Source organism: Melanerpes formicivorus, unplaced genomic scaffold (genome assembly GCF_026170545.1).
Source record: "Melanerpes formicivorus ecotype bairdi unplaced genomic scaffold, bMelFor1.0.p_v2 SCAF_5, whole genome shotgun sequence".
Taxonomy (NCBI): Eukaryota; Metazoa; Chordata; class Aves; order Piciformes; family Picidae; genus Melanerpes; species Melanerpes formicivorus.
The window spans coordinates 15,988,633-16,007,065 of NW_027142357.1; the positions used below are offsets into that span (position 1 = coordinate 15,988,633).

The 18,433-nt window shown below is 36.5% G+C and overlaps 1 protein-coding gene across 7 annotated transcripts in view; it reads right to left on the reverse strand.

Moving 5' to 3' along the window:
* NBEAL1 (neurobeachin like 1) overlaps window positions 1-18,433 on the reverse strand; it is an 89,502-nt gene that overhangs the window by 68,009 nt on the left and 3,060 nt on the right. For all 7 annotated transcript variants that reach the window (XM_068138403.1, XM_068138400.1, XM_068138402.1 and 4 more), the window contains exon 3: window positions 3,852-3,943. In XM_068138403.1, the coding sequence (XP_067994504.1) occupies window positions 3,852-3,943 (92 nt within the window). The remainder of the gene's footprint in view (window positions 1-3,851; window positions 3,944-18,433) is intronic.

An 18,433-nucleotide genomic window follows, 5' to 3' on the forward strand; every position in this document is an offset into this window, starting at 1 on the left:
TATTTTCTATGATGGCACTTTCACCTCTCAAAATGCAACAGATTCATACCTTCTGGGACTATGCACATGGCTCCTCACAATCTGATAACTGGCCATCTCTGTATTAGGAGGACTTTATTTTTTGACAGCCAAAATCACACATCCAGAAGTAATTTTCCTGATGTGGCCAACAAGTCTTTTCCAGTACGATCATAAAATACTTCACAAAAGCATACCCTTCATGCATCAAGTCCCAAAGAATGTTTTTTCTGCAGTAGCTGCCCATCTCTGCTATTGCACAACCCACAAGAATTTACTGTCTCATGCAAGACTGGCACAAGAAATGCTAGTTTGGATTACTCAAACTGAATCTCTCCTCTGCCAGTGGTAAGCATTTTGGAACACATTGCTGTAGAAAACCAGAGTTTACTTTTCAACAGCCATGAAACCACATTACCAGCATTCCTATCATAATCCCTGCATCATTTTATGTGGGTTTGAAATAAATAAGTTAAACTACTATCTCTATGGGACTTTGCATAAGTTTCCTTAAACTCCTTTGCCTGAGATCATACAAACCAAGAGCAGAAAAATAGCATGACATCACTCTGGAGGCCTTTGCTATTTCTAAAAGTATTAAACCAAATGGCAATTCCTCTCCTTTAGTGAGGGGAAAAAAACTCCCACCAGCTGGTAAAGGTTTTATCCCATTTGCAGTAAATGCACATGAAATGAATAAATGTTCTTAGAGAAAAGACAGGTGCACCAATCTTTTGTGCTCAATGTTCAAAGCCATCAGCATAAGCATTTTCATCTTTTCAGTAAAATCACTGAAAATACTATATTCATGAGTGAAACCATTTCACTTATTAATATAGAGCAGATGCAGAAAAATCAAGGTAGAACTGAAGCTGTGTAAGTCTATAAACTGCAAACTATATAAGCTCTACTTGCATAGCTAAATCATACTATTTGATACAGTTGGTCTCTAGAGATTTCCTAAATCTGCACTATGTAGCAGCTTTCAGATCTCCAGTACAGACTTCAGGAAATTATCTTAATTTATAGAAGAAATAGTCTTACCAGCAAGTGACTAAGAGTCCTTCTTTCAGCAAAAGCAGCCCACACTAATAGTTTCATTACATTTCTCACGTGGTGTTTTCTTGGCTGCTAAAACCAGTGTATGTGTTTCACATTGACACAAAACTTCATGCCTGTCTGCCAAAAGGCTAGTTTTGTCCAGCAGTCTGTACAAGCTTTCTCCTCACTACAGTTTCTCGTTATTTCCTGACATTTGCACATCAGTAGACAAAGTCTTTCAGGCATATAGCTGTAAAGTGTACCAAGATTTATATATGGAAAGAAAAAAAATACTAAGCCACTCAGTTTCTCATTGTAGCCAGCTTTATGTATTATTTCCAGGACCAAAAGATAAAAATACTTAACCAATTTTAGAAATTAAAAATAATTTAAAAAAAAAATAAAAATAGAATAGAATAAACCAGGTTGGAAGAGACCTTCAAGATCATTGCGTCCAACCTACCACCCAACACCACCTAATCAACTAACCCATGTAACCAAGCACCCTGTCAAGTCTCCTCCTGAACACCTCCAGTGACGCCGACTCCACCACCTCCCCGGGCAGTCCATTCCAATGGGCAATCACTCTCTCTGTGTAAAACTTCCTCCTGACCTCCAGCCTGAACTTCCCCTGGCGCAGCCTCAGACTGTGTCCTCTTGTTCTGGTACTGGCTGCCTAGGAGAAGAGACCAACCTCTGCCTGTCTACAACCCCCCTTCAGGTAGTTGTAGAGAGCAATAAGGTCACCCCTGAGTCTCCTCCTCTCCAGGCTAAGCAGCCCCAGCTCCCTCAGTCTCTCCTCATAGGGCTTGTGTTCCAAGCCCCTCACTAACTTCGTTGCCCTTCTCCGGACTCGTTCCAGCAAGTCAACATCCTTCCTAAACTGAGGGGCCCAGAACTGGACACAGTACTCAAGGTGTGGCCTAACCAGTGCAGTGTACAGGGGCAGAATGACCTCCCTGCTCCTGCTGGCCACACTGTACTTAATGAGGCTACAGGGTCCTACAGCCCACGGCCCCAAGAGGAGTCAAAGAAAATGAGCATTTGGTGGTTCCACAGGTACCTACTTGTTCTTTTTTGAAGGCTCAATAGTATCAGTTCCAGAACATAAATGTCTGCAATACAACCTGACAAACTCTGGAAAGATGCCACTTTTCACAAGCCCGATTATCTCACAAATGCAAATAAGGGCAAAACTGCAATTCTTTGTTAATTCTTGCATCTCCTATCAAACACTAATTTTTAATCCAGCCATCAAAGCACAGGAATGATCTGCCTTCATCCCCATGTTATTTTGATACATTTTCTCTACATCTGTATCTTAATCCACATAGACCTATTCTTCCAGACTAAATCACTAATCCTGTCATTAACCTCAGAAAAAAACCACTATTTTTATGTTCACTAAACCATCATTTAGCACAATGAAGATGCTGCTGTTCTGCAGAGCTAAGCTTCATGTTTGTTTTTTTGTCCTTTATTATATTTCTGTAAAAATAACCAACAAAAATTAACCCAAACCCCACGAACATGTATAAAGCAAAACACACTTAAAACTCAGAAGCACCAAGACATTTGTTTCTTCCAACATTCAGATTTCAATATTAAGTAGTATGTTAAAGATACCCTGTGTCAAAGGATAAGCATTTTTCTTAATTAAAAGAAAGATGCATTTTATACACTGCAAAGAAAATAGATCTTCTGAAATAACACAGAACCAATTTGAAGGCCTTTCTTATTGGTAATTTTACTATATATTCTGCATTCATTATGAGGAAAATGTTAATACAGAACATTGAGAAGCTCAGGTTTTATCCACTGAGATCCTGTTGCAGCATTCATTTCCTTGTAACAGTAGAGGATATCACTTACAGTTCAAACAGGATCTCATCCAAAGCCCATTAAAGAATTTCCATTGATTTCAACAGGGCTTGGACTGCAGCCATCATGCAGGGAAAAACATTCTTTGCATTCAAACATGAGTAGTGGTACCAACTATAATATTGACTGGTTCTCATGACTTCTGATTCCTGTAACATTTGTTTTTTCTTAACATCCTTAGATCATGCAAGCATCTCAAAACCAAGAGGAAACATCCTTTGCCAAAACTTCTATTAGTGATTTGCCAAGTTAGTCTTGAAAACACAATTCTTAGACCACAGCAAATTCAAAATACTAAATATGCATTTCCAAAATTATACTTCAATACGACCTCATGATTATATCTGAGAACTTGTGGTCAGCGAGATAAGTGAAGCAAACAATACTCTTGTCTTGAACTGAGGTCTTCACAGATACATACAAAGAGATCACTTTAAAGTTTATCATTTGTGCATATTCTAATTTTTTAAAAGTTTTCAGCTAAGATATCCAGATCTTTCATTAAGCATTTCACCTTAACCTTAATCTTAAAAACAATCCCCCAAACGACTCTTCACCTCCATCTTGCTTCTCTTCATTCACTGCGACACAGATACCAAGCACTAATACTGACTAATACTATTTCATATGCAACATTTGATGAATACTTATGGAAAAAAATGCATAAAGAATGATTATTCCTACAAGCAAGACTGGTAGATACTCATGCCATCTCCTAATATAATGTAAATGCCAGTATTTGCCCTGTTTAATCATTCACAACCCAACTTGGCCTTCAAAAGGATGGGAGCACCATTTAACAACAAGAAATCTTCCGTTTCATGACAGTATTTCTGTTGAACAAGAATGGGCTTTCAGCCAGGTGTGTTTCACATACCAAACAAGGATATCAAGTCTGTAATTCTACATACCTGGTTGGCAGCTTCTCAAAGTCCACATCCAGAAACTGTTCATAGCTAGAAACAAAACTATCCAACCAGAGCTTCAGGTAATCTGGATCTTTCTGTAAAAATAAAACAATGTTAGCCAGTGTTGCACAGAAGGCAATCCATCAAGAACCCTGAAGTAGTAACTTGAATGGAAAGCTCTTAACACATTTCAACCAGGAGAAAGAAGGGAATATACAGATTTTTAGAACTAAAATTTTTAAAAATTGTATCCTTTGTTTTCACTCATGTTATGCTGATTTGGCAAATCCTGATCTGTTCATTAGTTCCTGGTATTGATGACAACCAAAGCATTTTAGCTTTGCCTCCCACCAACAATCTTTACTTACTCTCCAGAGTAATAAGTACTAGCTTTACAAAATTACTTGCGTATTCTAGCATTGATAACACATAGTACATAGCACTTTTAATGGCTTTAAAAAAATTAAACAAGAACTCCAATAACAATCCTAAAGAATATGCTTTTTCCTTCATTCATTGATCAATATGGCAGCTAGAGCCCAATGCAGTGTTCCAAGAGACAATGTGGAACCTGTGGCTTGCATACTAGATAACTATAAAACAGATTGGGATTCCTAGTTGTTCTTAGTAGAGCACAGAGACTCTGTCTGTGACCAGCAGTTCCTCAGGGCTGGGTACAGTGCCAGCAGGGAGCATACATGCTACACCACAAGCCACCACAGGAAAATTCTGCCAAAACATGCCATTTGAGAATATGCCCTAGAAGTTAAGATGCTCAATTTTTCAAAAGCAAAATGCCAGACCATTGCTAATGTATTCCTCCACAAGGACTGTACGGTTATGTCCATTAATATACATCAATGGAGTCCCACATTCTATGTCATGAATAATTTTCAGAATAACTTTATAATACTTGCCTAAGGTATTCCAATTTTATGTGATTTCTAAATCTACTTCATCATTTACAAAACTTTGCAGAAGTTCAAAACTTTTTTCCTCATCCTCCTCTTTCCCCTTGTCTGTATCTCTTCATTGTTGCTTTTGTATTACCACAGATGTTCCAAAAAACAGATTACTTCCCTCCAATGTTAAAACCAAGGACCAATCTGTAAATAACTAACACAGCATTCAATGTATAAGTCAGTCACCAAGAAAGAATCCTGTCAATGCAAAACAGCTACTTACAAAAGAGCGTCCCACAAAAAAACCCCAAAGAAAACAAACTCCAAATCCCTAGAATAAAAATGGAGACCCAAACTCCCCTAACTCAAGCAAGAAGTGCCAGAAACACCCAGGCACAATTTACTTCGGTAGCACTATTAATTATATATGAAATGTGTTCAGATACTGTGACAAGAGGTGTCAGATAAAGCCCTCAGCTAGATATGTATCTTGTTTGATTATTTGGTGCTTATTATTTGCCTTTACTGCATTTTCTTGTTAATATTAAGAGATGACTATCTTATCTCCCCTTCTTCCACATAATTCCTAATCTCTCCCTCCTTCAAAACATTTATCCACCTGTTTTTATTCCCCTTTTAATGGTTTTAAGTTATTACTCCCTTTCTTTCTCTATTAAAAAATGGTCAAAAATGTATCATGTCCTGTAAGCGTAATGAAGCCTTGTCCTCATGTTTAATGAGCCCTGAACTACCAGTTATTTTGAACACATATATTAATTGTCCTCAAAATGAAATTGCAATATACAGAATGAAATCTGTTGCAACAAAAAATAAATTCCAGGTTCCCAAGATACTACTTAGACTTAAACTACAGAGACTAGCAAATTATCTCAAGCAGGTAAATACAGAATACACATCTCAGGTTCAGAGATCTAACACCTTAAAGGTCAAACCTAAAGATGGTCAAGAAGTTATATCCTAAAAGAATGAGCTAGTTGTAGGAGAAGATGCTATCTTCAAACGGTACGACACCAACAGGAACTTTGCATATGCTTATGTCTATGTCTCTAATGATAATGCCCTTGCATCATGTTGAACTGTTTTGTGTTTTCTTGGCATGAGAAAGTTCGCCTTCAAATAGAACATGAACTACTACATTGATTTTATTCATATTCCCAAAATTAAAATCATTGGTTGACACAGCAGAGGTACATCACTAGTTCTTGACAGTAATTTTTTGTTAAGAAAATTCAGTTCATCTTGGACACGGACCATAAAGGAAGCAAATAATGTCATTATCTGAGTTAAAATTGATTCAACAAAAGGTTATGGATGAAAGAAGAGGAAAGGGAGGTCAAAAGACAAAATTATATTAAAGGCCTGCTTGCTCTTTTTTAATGATATAGCTTAAATCCACTTCAAGTTTAAGATTAAATTAAACCTCCTTATCCTTAAACTATAATGCCTTTAGCATCCCATCAGGGCAGGCTAGCAGTAAAAGAGAACATTGGCAGACAAAATATGCAAGAAACAGCAATTATGCAGATAACAAGGACAGGCCACAGATGTTATAAAGGGCCTCAAGTTTTTGCTTACCTGTAGTGCACATACTGCTCAATTCACTTTGCCACTAAAACTACTACTTCTGGTAGAAACCAAGAACTGCAGTACTCTCTGATCGTTATCTGTGCCACACTACTTAAGGCAACTCCTTTCCACCTCAGTCCTCTGCCAGCCAATTAGTTATGTATTAATCCAAATTACTGAAATTATCAGCTTTTGTATCAAAATACCAGGTAACACTACTGGTATGTGCCAGGAGAAAATAGCTTGCACAATAGTTGACTCATTTTTTAGTCAAATCTAAAGATTTCCATTCAGGCAACAGCACTAAAACAACACTACTTGGGGGTGGAGGGGGGGGGAAGGAATTACAAATCATCAAGGCAAAAGGGTAAACAAGATCACTTAGCAACATAAGAAACAATGAGAAATAAATCTCTATTGCAAAATGCCTAATAGAAGTGTGCCATTCAATATTTAACAGTTTTGCTGCAAATTAAGACGCATACACTATTTCAAAGATATTAGAAGTTAAAAAACTATTTTTCAAGCTTGGAATCTGGTCCAGCTTTTTCTTATCATTATTTATGGTAAACAGCCCAGACCATGCAGCAGTCACCTGTTGAAAGCTACAAGAAATCTTAATCTTACCAAAACACTTTTAAGAAACTTAAAATAATAAATTTTATCCAGGGCAAAATACACAAAAATGACCATTCCTAAAACATAGCTAAATACATTCCCTTTTGAACACCAGACTACACTTCAAATGCATCTTATATTTTCTCAAACCAGAAGCATGATAGTTTAGGAGAAAAATGGTCTTTTTACACTGGTTTAAAAATTCTAATTTTGTAATAGAAATAAGACAGTAGTAATGGGTATCAGCTGCTTCCTGTGCAAGACATACACTGAAATTATTCTACCCAGCATCTTTATCTTGAACTGAACTTTGAGGTCAGCTGCTGCCATTTGATATGAAGTTTAAATTAACTGGATTTTAAGAATTATTTAAGTTAAGTTCTTTTTCCATCACCTCTTCAAGTATCCTCTATTTTGACAACTGACAATTATAATGTGAATATATTTGTGTTCTTCAATGCCAGATTAACTTTTCAAGCTGGTGTATGCTGCAATCTGACAAATATCTGTGTGCCACATGGCACAAGATTGCATCCTGTTGGTATGGCAATACTGGTGTTGCTACCAAGAGCATCTTAAATACTCAGAAGCCTTTGTACTAGTGAAAAACAAAAACAGTGAAACCTATAGAATATATTATTCTGTTCCCCACTTTCATTATTACTCTTCTGTTGTCATTCTGTGGACAGGTAGCTAGAGGCTGTGTCTCAGATAGCAACTCCCAATTGTTCTCCATGGTGCTGGTTGAAGATGCACCACACTTAAAATACTGCTTGCAAAGGAACTTATGCTGTGATAACACACTGCAAGGACAAACTGTAATAAACCAAGTTTAGATTGGTATTTTTTCCCACTCTTGCCACACACACTCTACAGATATGCCCTATGAGACCAGCAAGAAATTCAGAAGGCAATCTTTTATTTGTACAACAGCAGTAAAACCAGAAAGAAGCTGTATGTGGTAATAAAATGCCTTTCACCAGTTACAACTTTCTAATCACCAGAAGATAAGAAAACGTTGGTTTTCAAAACCTTGCAGCTTTCTGTCATGAGCCAAAGCATTTCATTCACCTGAAACTTGCCTAAGTCTTCTGAAAGACAAGTGTCAGTATCTTATTTGAATAATAATTCTTATGTAGAAACTTAAAACTTCTAAAAGAAAATTCCTCTACACCTTGACGTTGCAAGAAGCTAGAAGTTCAACTTGAATTAGCTATTTCTCTTCACAGTAATAAACCGAAACCATCAGGCTATCTTCAGGGTGTCATTGTATGGATATGTGCAAATAATAACAAAAAGGATTAAAAATTAATTAGTTGGTAACCACAAGTCTGCAGAGCTTAAGCTTAGGCTTCCAAGCTCAACATATTGTAATGAAGGCCTGTGAAACTGCTGTGGCAACAATTAGTACTTCACCTGCAGTAATTAAAAAAAAAAAAAAAAAAAAAAACCCAACCCACAAAAAAAAGCCCCACACCACAACACCCAAACAACCACATACAAAAACCCACACCACAATATTTTACACCTAGTAAATCAAATATAGTTCAGAGTGCCTGGAAATGAAAATACTTCCTTGTTCCTTCCCTTCCTTAAATATCACTATTTTTTTCAAAAGAAAACTAGAAATAACAGCAACAAAAAAACTAAACAGCAAAACAACACAATGCCCCTTTAGGCCACCATTTTCATAAGAAGCTCCCAGCATAGTAACAAATGTCATAGCTCTTTACAGTTTAAAAAGAAAGACTGCCAGGCCTGAGCAGTATAGTGTTTCTAACAGGCACCTAAAAAAAACCCAAATCAAACAAGAAAGATTGAACAAACAAAATATCTGGGGGTGGGGGGTGGTAACAACAAAAATCACAACAATGAGAAGCCAACAAACAAAAATGCACACACCAAAAAAGACAATCCCAGAAAACACCAAGATGAGGGTAGGGATCTTTACCAATACAATTAGTACAATTCTTTCCACAGCATGGAAAGCGATACCATAGCTAAATGCTGCCAGACAATTAGCAAGCTACCCATCAAGTTGAACAACTTAACAGTTTATGTAAATAAAAAAGCCTAAGAAGGTCATCCTTGGACTTGGCAGTACCGGGGAACAAACTTATATAGCCAAAACCCACACTAACTTGAGGGCAGGCTTTTTGTCTTTGCTACATTAAATTACCTAGAATTACAATAGCTTCCTCTACTCATTATGAATATCGATGAAATGAATGGCAAAGAAATGTTAAAATGCAATCAGTTTTTTTCCAGTGAATAGTTTGCCTATAAAGAAGGTCACCAAGAATTTTTTGCATCAGTAATAATTTTTTTTAAATTTATAACAAGGCAGGCAGAATTAAACTCTTTCATCTTACTCTAAGTCAAATGAAAACATTTTACACAAAATGAGCATTGAAGTCCTCCCACTTAAAGTCTTCAGACTCATACTTGTGGCATACAGGCATATTTACCCCAGGTTTCCAATTGACCCTATTAATGTATTTATAGAAAGACTGCTTTTAGATTTAACAGTAACTCCCATGTCATCAAGCAAACAGACACAACTGGAAGGGCAAAGCTCAGTACATTTTTTATAGCCATGTTCAGGAAGTATTAATTGCTAAAAACAAAAGCTGGATCCACCCAAGGCTATTTGAAGTGTCACATTTCATGCTCTAAAGGCAAAAATTCCCTGCAGGGCAGTTCAGAGTCCAACTGTCAGACAAGCCCAACTTGTTTGACAAGACAGTTGTTTGAAGCTGTTAAATTTAACATGCAGTTATCAAATGGCCAGCCTGGTCAGACTACTGTGCATAGCAGTCAGTCAACCTTCCAAGTGGATTTCAGTTTAGAAGTGCTACCATAAAATCTCCCTGGCACTGGTATTATGGCAACTAATCCTTCATCACCAACCATAATACTTAAAATAATAACAATCCTTCGGTGTCAAGGCTGAATTAGATCTAGAAAAAAGTAACAGTAGAAAATGAAAAATGAAATACTGCCTCTAGATCACTGGTGAGTTTAATAGTCTTAAAACCTATTGAAGTAGTCTGCATAATGCAGAATTGTAGAACATTTAACACTGTTTGAAATAAACTATTTATTGGGGGATTAGGAGGTTTATTTTAAGGGACCTTTTTCCTCTTCATGTTTTCAGACATAAAGGGCAACAGTTTCAGTATGAGATTTCCTAGCAGCCTTTTTTCTAAATTATGTCAAGGTGCTTATGCTTCTTGTGAATCTTTCAAATCTGTAAAATGCCAAAATAAAACCTGAAAACCTTTGCTATAGCAGCAATGACAGTTAAAGAAATACTTAATAATACATCATTCTAAATTGGCTAAATTGCCTTGATAAACTCCATCAATTCTAATTACCAATGCATTATCTAAATATGTGCTTAACTTTGGGCACAACTTTTCACTTTAACCACAACACTAATTTTTGAATGAGCTGTTGATCCAAAAGAAATAGGAGGTTTTTAATTACTTGCCAAGAGCCCTTTTGTCAAAATTTGCACAAGCATCTTTCCATTTATAGAATTACAAGAAAAGGCATGTGTTTTCTTTTATAAATGGGAACTGCAGTGAATCACGAGAGAATAGAATAGAATAGAATAGAATAGAATAGAATAGAATAGAATAGAATAGAATAGAATAGAATAGAATAGAATAGAATAGAATAGAATAATAAACCAGGTTGGAAGAGACCTTCAAGAACAAGAAACAACTGGTTTCAGACAAGTTAAAAAATTCCGTTCAGCATACATGGATTTATACCAAAATAAACCTATAGCAGTCAGCCATGATATCATTTAGGTCACAAACACCAGAAGACAAAGTGAATATATTTATTCTTTTTTTCAAAACAAGAAAAAATATTTTCATCTTCTGCTGACGTCTGTTGTACATTAAGGGAAATCAAGAGTTAATTGATATATAACCACAAAGAAAAGTCCTCCAAAGGCTAGAGGGTCCCAGGGGGACAAGCAGTTCATCTCAGTATATAGTAATCTGTTATTCCATTCCATTTTTCTCTATTTAAAGGGCCTGCACAGCCAAATCTATCTCTCCTCTTCGTCTCACGAGGTGCACCGTTATCTTTTGTGGGGGAGATGTTTTCCTCTTGGCCTTGGCTGGCAGCAAATGTTCAGCTACGCTACTGAGCCTGTTGAAGCCTGCGGTAGGCCTGGGTCTAGTGGGGTGTGGGGGAAGGGCAGCCTGGCCTGCTCAGGCTTAGTGGGATGGAGGTTTCTGGAAGGCTCTGGAAGGTTTTGGCCTGGTAGGCCCAAGTGAAGAACTGAGCCTAATTTGTGAAAGCATTCTTTTTACTGGAATGCCTTCTGCATATATCTGTATACAGAATTTCCATTTCAATTTCCAATCCAGTGTGCAGCTTTTTTAGTTTGCTCCTTGGGAAAGGGGTAAAGTATCTTTTCTGTCCTTTTGCCCTGGGCAGCTCCTGGCTCAAAACTAGGACAACATCTTAGGTTAAAAAAAAAGCAACACCACATATATATGTGTGTGTGTATATATATATATGAGAGTTTTATTCATTTTCCTTTCTACTTCAGACCCTCAACAAAAGCAGGGGGGGTGGGGGTGGTGCGGAGAATAAAAGTTTTCTTACTGAAATGGAAGGAAAGCCTTTATTTTTCTCTTTATCAGGCTTTTTGTTGTTGTTTTTGAATGACAATACAAGTGCAGCCCTGTAGCTTGAGACTGGCATGTGACTGATGCCATCCATGAGATGAATCTACTTCATCTCAACTCAGATTTTAATGTCTTCCTATTTGACAGAAAGTAGCACCAGGAGGCTCCAGGTACAAGCTGGCATTCAGTAGTTCAGTCTTCCAGTATTCACTGCATAAGGCACTTACCAGGAATTTACCATACTATGACATATTACAATCTATTAACATTTATTTTTCCAGTTGAAGATGACACAATGAACTAACAGTAGTAAAAGCTGGAAAGTGTATTTTGAGCCAAAGGGCACAAGAAGCATCCCAAATAATTAAAAGGCAACCGAAGTCTACAGTGTCAAGATAATCCTAAATTTAACAATAATTCAAACCATATTTTAGGAAAGGTTAAGAGTTTAATGCTTTATTCCTTTAAAAGCTGAAGTTATGCTGTCATTTTACATGAGAAAAAGAATCAGCTTTAAGAACAACACACACAAAGCCAACTTTTGCCATCAAGCTTCTACCTTAAAGCGTGATGCAACAGACAATAAAAGTTTAAAACAGAGAAAACAAGTAGGATGGTGCTACAATAGTAATATCATAAGCCTGTTATTTCACTGTATCAACAGACAAATATTGTTAAGTGTTTCAGCAGATAAGAAAAAGGCTGAGAAATTGTGTGCAGCTTATCAAAAAGAAATCAGTATTTGTATAAGTGTCGTGTAATTATTTTACACCAAATTTAACTAAAGCTTTTTTTTGTTTATTTCTTTAGATATAGATTTAACCATCTGGGTTTTGTCTTCTCAGCCTCACCACACCTTACACTGACCTTGTGCTGCAGCTGAACTATACACTGAAGGTATTTAAAAAAAAAACCAACCAACCAAACAAAAAACCTCACCAACTTTTCACAGGCATGCTTGAAAAATAAAAGACTAGAAAACTAGGGAACAGCAGACTTTGTTACTTGTGCACCTGCTGTTCGATATCCACTGCACTTCCGCTGGTGCAGTTTTTAAATGATAAACGTAGGTAAGTAATGAGATCAGATTCCTGCAAATAACACCTCATGCTCTATGTACTGCTTTATTCCAAAGAGCTTCACCAATCCAGTGCAACGAATGATGCAAGGTCTTACCAAGACAAAAACCCTGTATGCAGTCATACCTGAGCCACTGTACTCACTGCTATTTTTGAGACCTTTTTTGCACTTAATTATATACACAACAAACATTAAAGGTCCATCCTCATTATTGCACTCACTCTCACAAATTCCATGTTTGCCTTTAAAAGTACATGAACACTACAGATCTAATTAAAATTGTTATTAAAAAACCCAAACATTTAGGAATATCAAATAAACCTTTTTTCCTCCTTGCTTCTCAGAACTTGCTAGATCATTTAGCCTGCAGCTCCCATGAAGCTGCAGTCATTCATCAAGAGAACTGTTCATTTCAGGTAGTCCTAGGTTCATCAAAACCACACGTAAATTGATTCCAAGTTTTATACAATTGAACACACTAGACAAACATCAATTGATAGAGTTGATAAGGTAACTTAAAACCAGCTTCCATCTACCACAGTCATTTTCTACAAATCTTAGTAGGATTATGGCACTGGAGACTCCAGGCTGATGGCTTACATGTTTGATTAGTTTTGTTTGTTTGGGGTTTTTTTTGGGGGTGTGGAAGTTCCTTCTTATATGTTGTTTTTTTTTCCCCATCAAGAAAAGCTTAATAATTAAAGCAGCTGTTCTCTCTTCTATGGCAGCTGTTTAACCTTTCTGAAGCCTGTAAATATTTTAACAGTACCTACTGACAACATTTGGATTTGGGCATTAAGCTTCAATGCTGTTCAATGGGTAGCTGGCAAGTCTGCAAGTCTTTCTGCTATTTCCTTATCACACCATCACCATACTGCATATTGGAGTTGATTTTGTAATATTCTTTTATCAGGACACATGCTATCCCCAGATCTGAGCCAGACAAATTGACTCTTATATTAATATATCAACACACAAAAACAGAAGCTTGTTTTTTTTTAATCTTTGTGATAAATCATTCCATTTAAGAGACACTTGATGCTTTCATTTCAGTAAAAGCTTGAACTGAAATACATTTGTTGGTATGTTCAGAGCTGGATGTTTCTCACTAATTCTGTGAAGAGCTCTGAAATTTCATGTAGGAATTTCAACCTCATGTCAGACATCAGTAAAACCCTGAATCTTAGAGCAAACACATGAAAAACCCTCAGACATTTATCTAAAAGTAGCGTGTGTGTGTGTGTGTATAAAGATAGATAGATATAAATGCTCAATATATTATGAAATTATAGGAAACAAAAATAATTGTCTTGCAAAATGTTATGGTTTTATTACATCTGTCTGGATAGATGTATCTGTTTTGTTTCAACTTGAAGCCTGCATTCTCTGTCACAGAGTCCCTGAACAGGCATCAGCACATGCTCACCCCAGTCCACAATTAAAGAATGTAACAGCTACTGCAAATTGAGACCAAGATTTCCCATATAGACACTATTTATATGAAAAATACTCTGTTTGTAACTATTAGAATTGTGTTAGTTCTTTGACTATAAGACATCTCTTCAAATAGTAGATAGTAAATACAGAATTCAAGACCAACTGTTCTTGGTCTTCAATATCCATTCTTAGCTCAGCATCTCATAAATAAAGACAGAAGGAAAAAAATATTTTCCCATAGAGATGGCCACAAGTGACTTGTGACATGCTCTTCTACAAGTTACAGTTGCTCAGAACGCAGAGATGTATTTAAAACAATCTGCAGTAAAGATATTTAAACACAGCAATTGTTTAATAAGTCTTCACTCGCTGCTTTTAGCAGAGGCATGAATTTACATGAAAATGACTTATGAAAAACTTCTTTGACTGAACATTTGGTTTGCTCAAGCATTCATCTAGCTGTAAGCTGAATACTTCTTTATGTAATGTAACAAAGGCGATATATACTGATGTGATGTGAATCGCTGACGAATCAGCAATTGCAAAAGAAAGTAGACAAGTGCAAGCTAAGTTGGGATGAGATCATATTTGGGATGCAAAGGTCAACGTTTCACACAGGCCTTACAGTTTAACGTTAAAAAATATATTCTTGACAAATTACATGTCTCTTACCGTGACTAAGCTAATTTTGCTAAAGCAATGCTTCTCTGATAAACACAGCTACAACATGATTTAGGTAAACAATTCAGTTCAATCATACTGCTTTATGCAGTCCTACAACAGGCATGTCTAAAACCTGATCTGATCATAATTTATTTTTTGTTGTTTATTTACAAATACTCTCTAATTTTATACAGGGATAGGGGTTAAAAACCCTTGCAAGCAACACCTCATGTTGTTTAATAGACACTGTATATAAAACCTGCATTCCATATATTGCTTGTAAATATATCATTCCTTTGCTTCTCCAACTGAGTTAGCTGTGGTTTATTTCCCCTTTGTGGGGGAGGGAGAGCTCGGCCTTCCCTCTCAACCCACTACAACCATCCCTGGTAATATCATCCCTGGTAATATCATAATACTGTTTGGAAAGTATATACTTGCTGTCATTTGATGATCCTCATATTAACTACCACAATCTTTCGATACAGGTGATAGAGGGATTCAGACGACTATAAAATATTGTCTGGGAGGCAGTACTTGATAAAACAGTCGTTAAAGGGATACTGACAATACAGCAATAACCCTTTTGTCAGTGACAGCCACTTGGTAGGCCAGCTTAGCAAGACTGTGACATCACACACTGAGAAAATTGGTATCTTTATGCTCCAAGCCAACTTTTTTTACTATCAAGAGTGCCCTCCTTTTATGTTAGTTTCAGCCCGACACAAGGTGGTTTCTGCTAACAAAATTCATCCCAGGGAGCACATTCTTGAAAGGATACAAAGACACATACATTTATTCTCACAGTTCGAGGACAAATTTATCTCAGTTCTAAACATTATGTTAGTATTAACATACCAGGGAATGAATGGAAATTATTCTCTTTCACAAACTCTTCTCACTTACAGCACAGAGTACACATTCACTCAAATGACCTTGTAATGTGAATGGAAGTTTAACTCCAGCCAATTAAATGCACATTTATATGGCAAAGTTTCAGCTTCTGAGTATTTGCATTGCAACAGCCTTCTGATAGTAAAGCCAGCTATTATAGAAAAGCTTGCACTGCTAGCACACCAGTTGGAAGCACTTCACTCATCACAGTGGTCTGCTCCTGTCCAACAGAAACCATGATTTCTCTCAAGACCACTTACTTTCTCCTTCAGGTCTTCATTTGATTCTTGTAAGGCAGCCTATAAGGATGCCAGATGACGAAAAAATAACTCAAAGTAACAGCATTTTAACCACTTCTGGACATTTTGGGGACAATGCATAAATCACACACAACAGTTTTGTTTTCTGTCCATCTTTCAATGAAGTACTAGAAAATGCTCTCCTCATAAAAGTACCACATCTCTTTCTATGCTAAAATTATTAAATTAGAAGGTATTTATAATCTATAGGTATCCTTCACTATGCCAGAGAGAAAACTACAATATACTTATCTCAATAGAATCAGATTTTGTAAAAACAAAATCAAGCACAACAAAACACCACCAAAAAAAAAACCAGCACAATATGAGAGTCCATTTAAGATGACATCTTGAACAAGTCTGCTGTTCTTAACACAGTAAGTGATGTGTCTGTCTCAGCTGCCTGCATCAGTAAGGACCAGAACATTATGATTAGTGTTACCAGTCCTAAAAACTAAGAGTCCCAACTATATTGACACCAAGTTGTATGTTCCCTCTTTCAAGTATGAGGCATAGGGTATAACCTGCCTGAAAAGCAGACTCATGGCTTTCCCTTCAACCTATTATATCACTTACAAGTTAACAGCAGTGCTTGAACTAAATCAGAGCTTTACTAAAGAAGAGAGTGTAAGAAAAAAATCAAACTCCTTGTAATACAAGGAAAACTGAAATTTTCCTGAGGTACATTTATGACTGAAACCCCACATAAAAGCAATTGGCAATTTACTTTAAGATAGGAAAGAATAATTTCTTTCCATATAATAGGGTATCTGATCACTTCCTGAGTAAAATAAAAAAATATCAGAAATTGACATGTTTTATGTCTAAGAATCTGAAATATCCATCAGAACAACTGGAGGAGATGAAATACTCTTATGTTTTATAGATAAGACAGAGATTGAATCTCTGCAAGTTGAATCTGTACTAACAGTTACTTCAGAGGATTAGAAACCACAGATATATTTTCTATACCAATATAAAATTAACATCTAAGAAAAGGTAAATCAGCTAATAACACAACAGTTACACTATCACAGCCAAGCTGGTCTAAGGCTACATGGCAAAACTGGTAGAGACTACCTCAGTCATGGACACGTGAAAGCATGTCTTTTCCCAGACTGCTTCAATTCACCTAAAAGAGCTTTTCTGCTGTACAATTATGTTAGTAATGCATTTTAATGTATCTGCTGCATACACTCATATCTGAACCGTTTCATACTCCTGTGTAAGTTAAAGGCTTTGAACCAATAATCAATATTTCTCATACTACCATTGTCTACCTAGCCTACTGGAGAAACATTCCTCTTCAGAAAACAGCTGTTTCCTATTCTACACATAAGTCAATTACCTTAAAATGCACACATTCAAACATTTGGATAAGAGGACAGCAGCTTACATTTGAATTGATATTCAAGGGAATAACATCACTGTACAGAAAAAAACCTAAACATTTTAAACAGAAAGTTATCGAAAAACATGCCAGCCAGTTGTATCCTTAATGGTTTTTTTTTGCAGAAAGTTTGACACTATCATAAAAAAAAAAAAAATCAAGACAGGAACGTCTTAGACTAAGAACAATAACATGCTGCGATACAATTGTTTTTTAAACTGCTTCCATGCAACATCTGAAACATCCTAAATCATGCGTGGCTATTACTTTCACAGGCATCTTAGCAAGCCATTACCTGCATTTTTGTAGATAGTGCCCTAGAGAAAAGCTTTCAAGGGAACATTAAAAAAAAAAAAAAAAATCTACACCCTAATCTTAGATTACAAACTTCCAGATGAAAACCAACTGCATACCAACTAAAAATTAACTTTTCATTTCTGCAGAGGTCCCAGTCACATGCTAATGTCTGACCAAATCTCCAATTTCTAAATAGCATGAGGGGAAATGAAAATAGAGGAAGGCCTTCCTAAAGTTACTTTGCACAAAAGTAATTGTTCACCTGACACCTGTTGCTGTCAGATATGTCAAGTGGTCACAACTCATGACATAAGTCATGACTCAGGATAGAGGGTAAGATGGTAACACAGTAACACAGCATTATTCATCATTTTGAAGCAATGAAAGTCCTGCTGCTTCAGCACAGGGTGCTATATTTAACATACCATCACAAAGGACTTGATTAGCTAAAACGGCAAGACAGACAAGGCTAATTATAAGCAATAATTTGAAGAATCACACAAAAAACCAGCTTGGGTTTCGTTGTTTCTTTAGTTAACAAGGCTGCAAAACCTAAAGCCAAATATTTGAGATTTGTGGCACAACAAATTCCCACCTTACTCAACTGTGAGCTCCAGCAGTTTTTCTAGTTCAGAGAAATTGCCCAGCTTTCCTTCCCAGCATGTCAGCCACAACAAAGTCACAACAGTGCAACACAAAGCATATGATACTACACTTCAGGCATTCCCAGATACAAAACCACTTTCCCCTAAACTACCGTATCCTG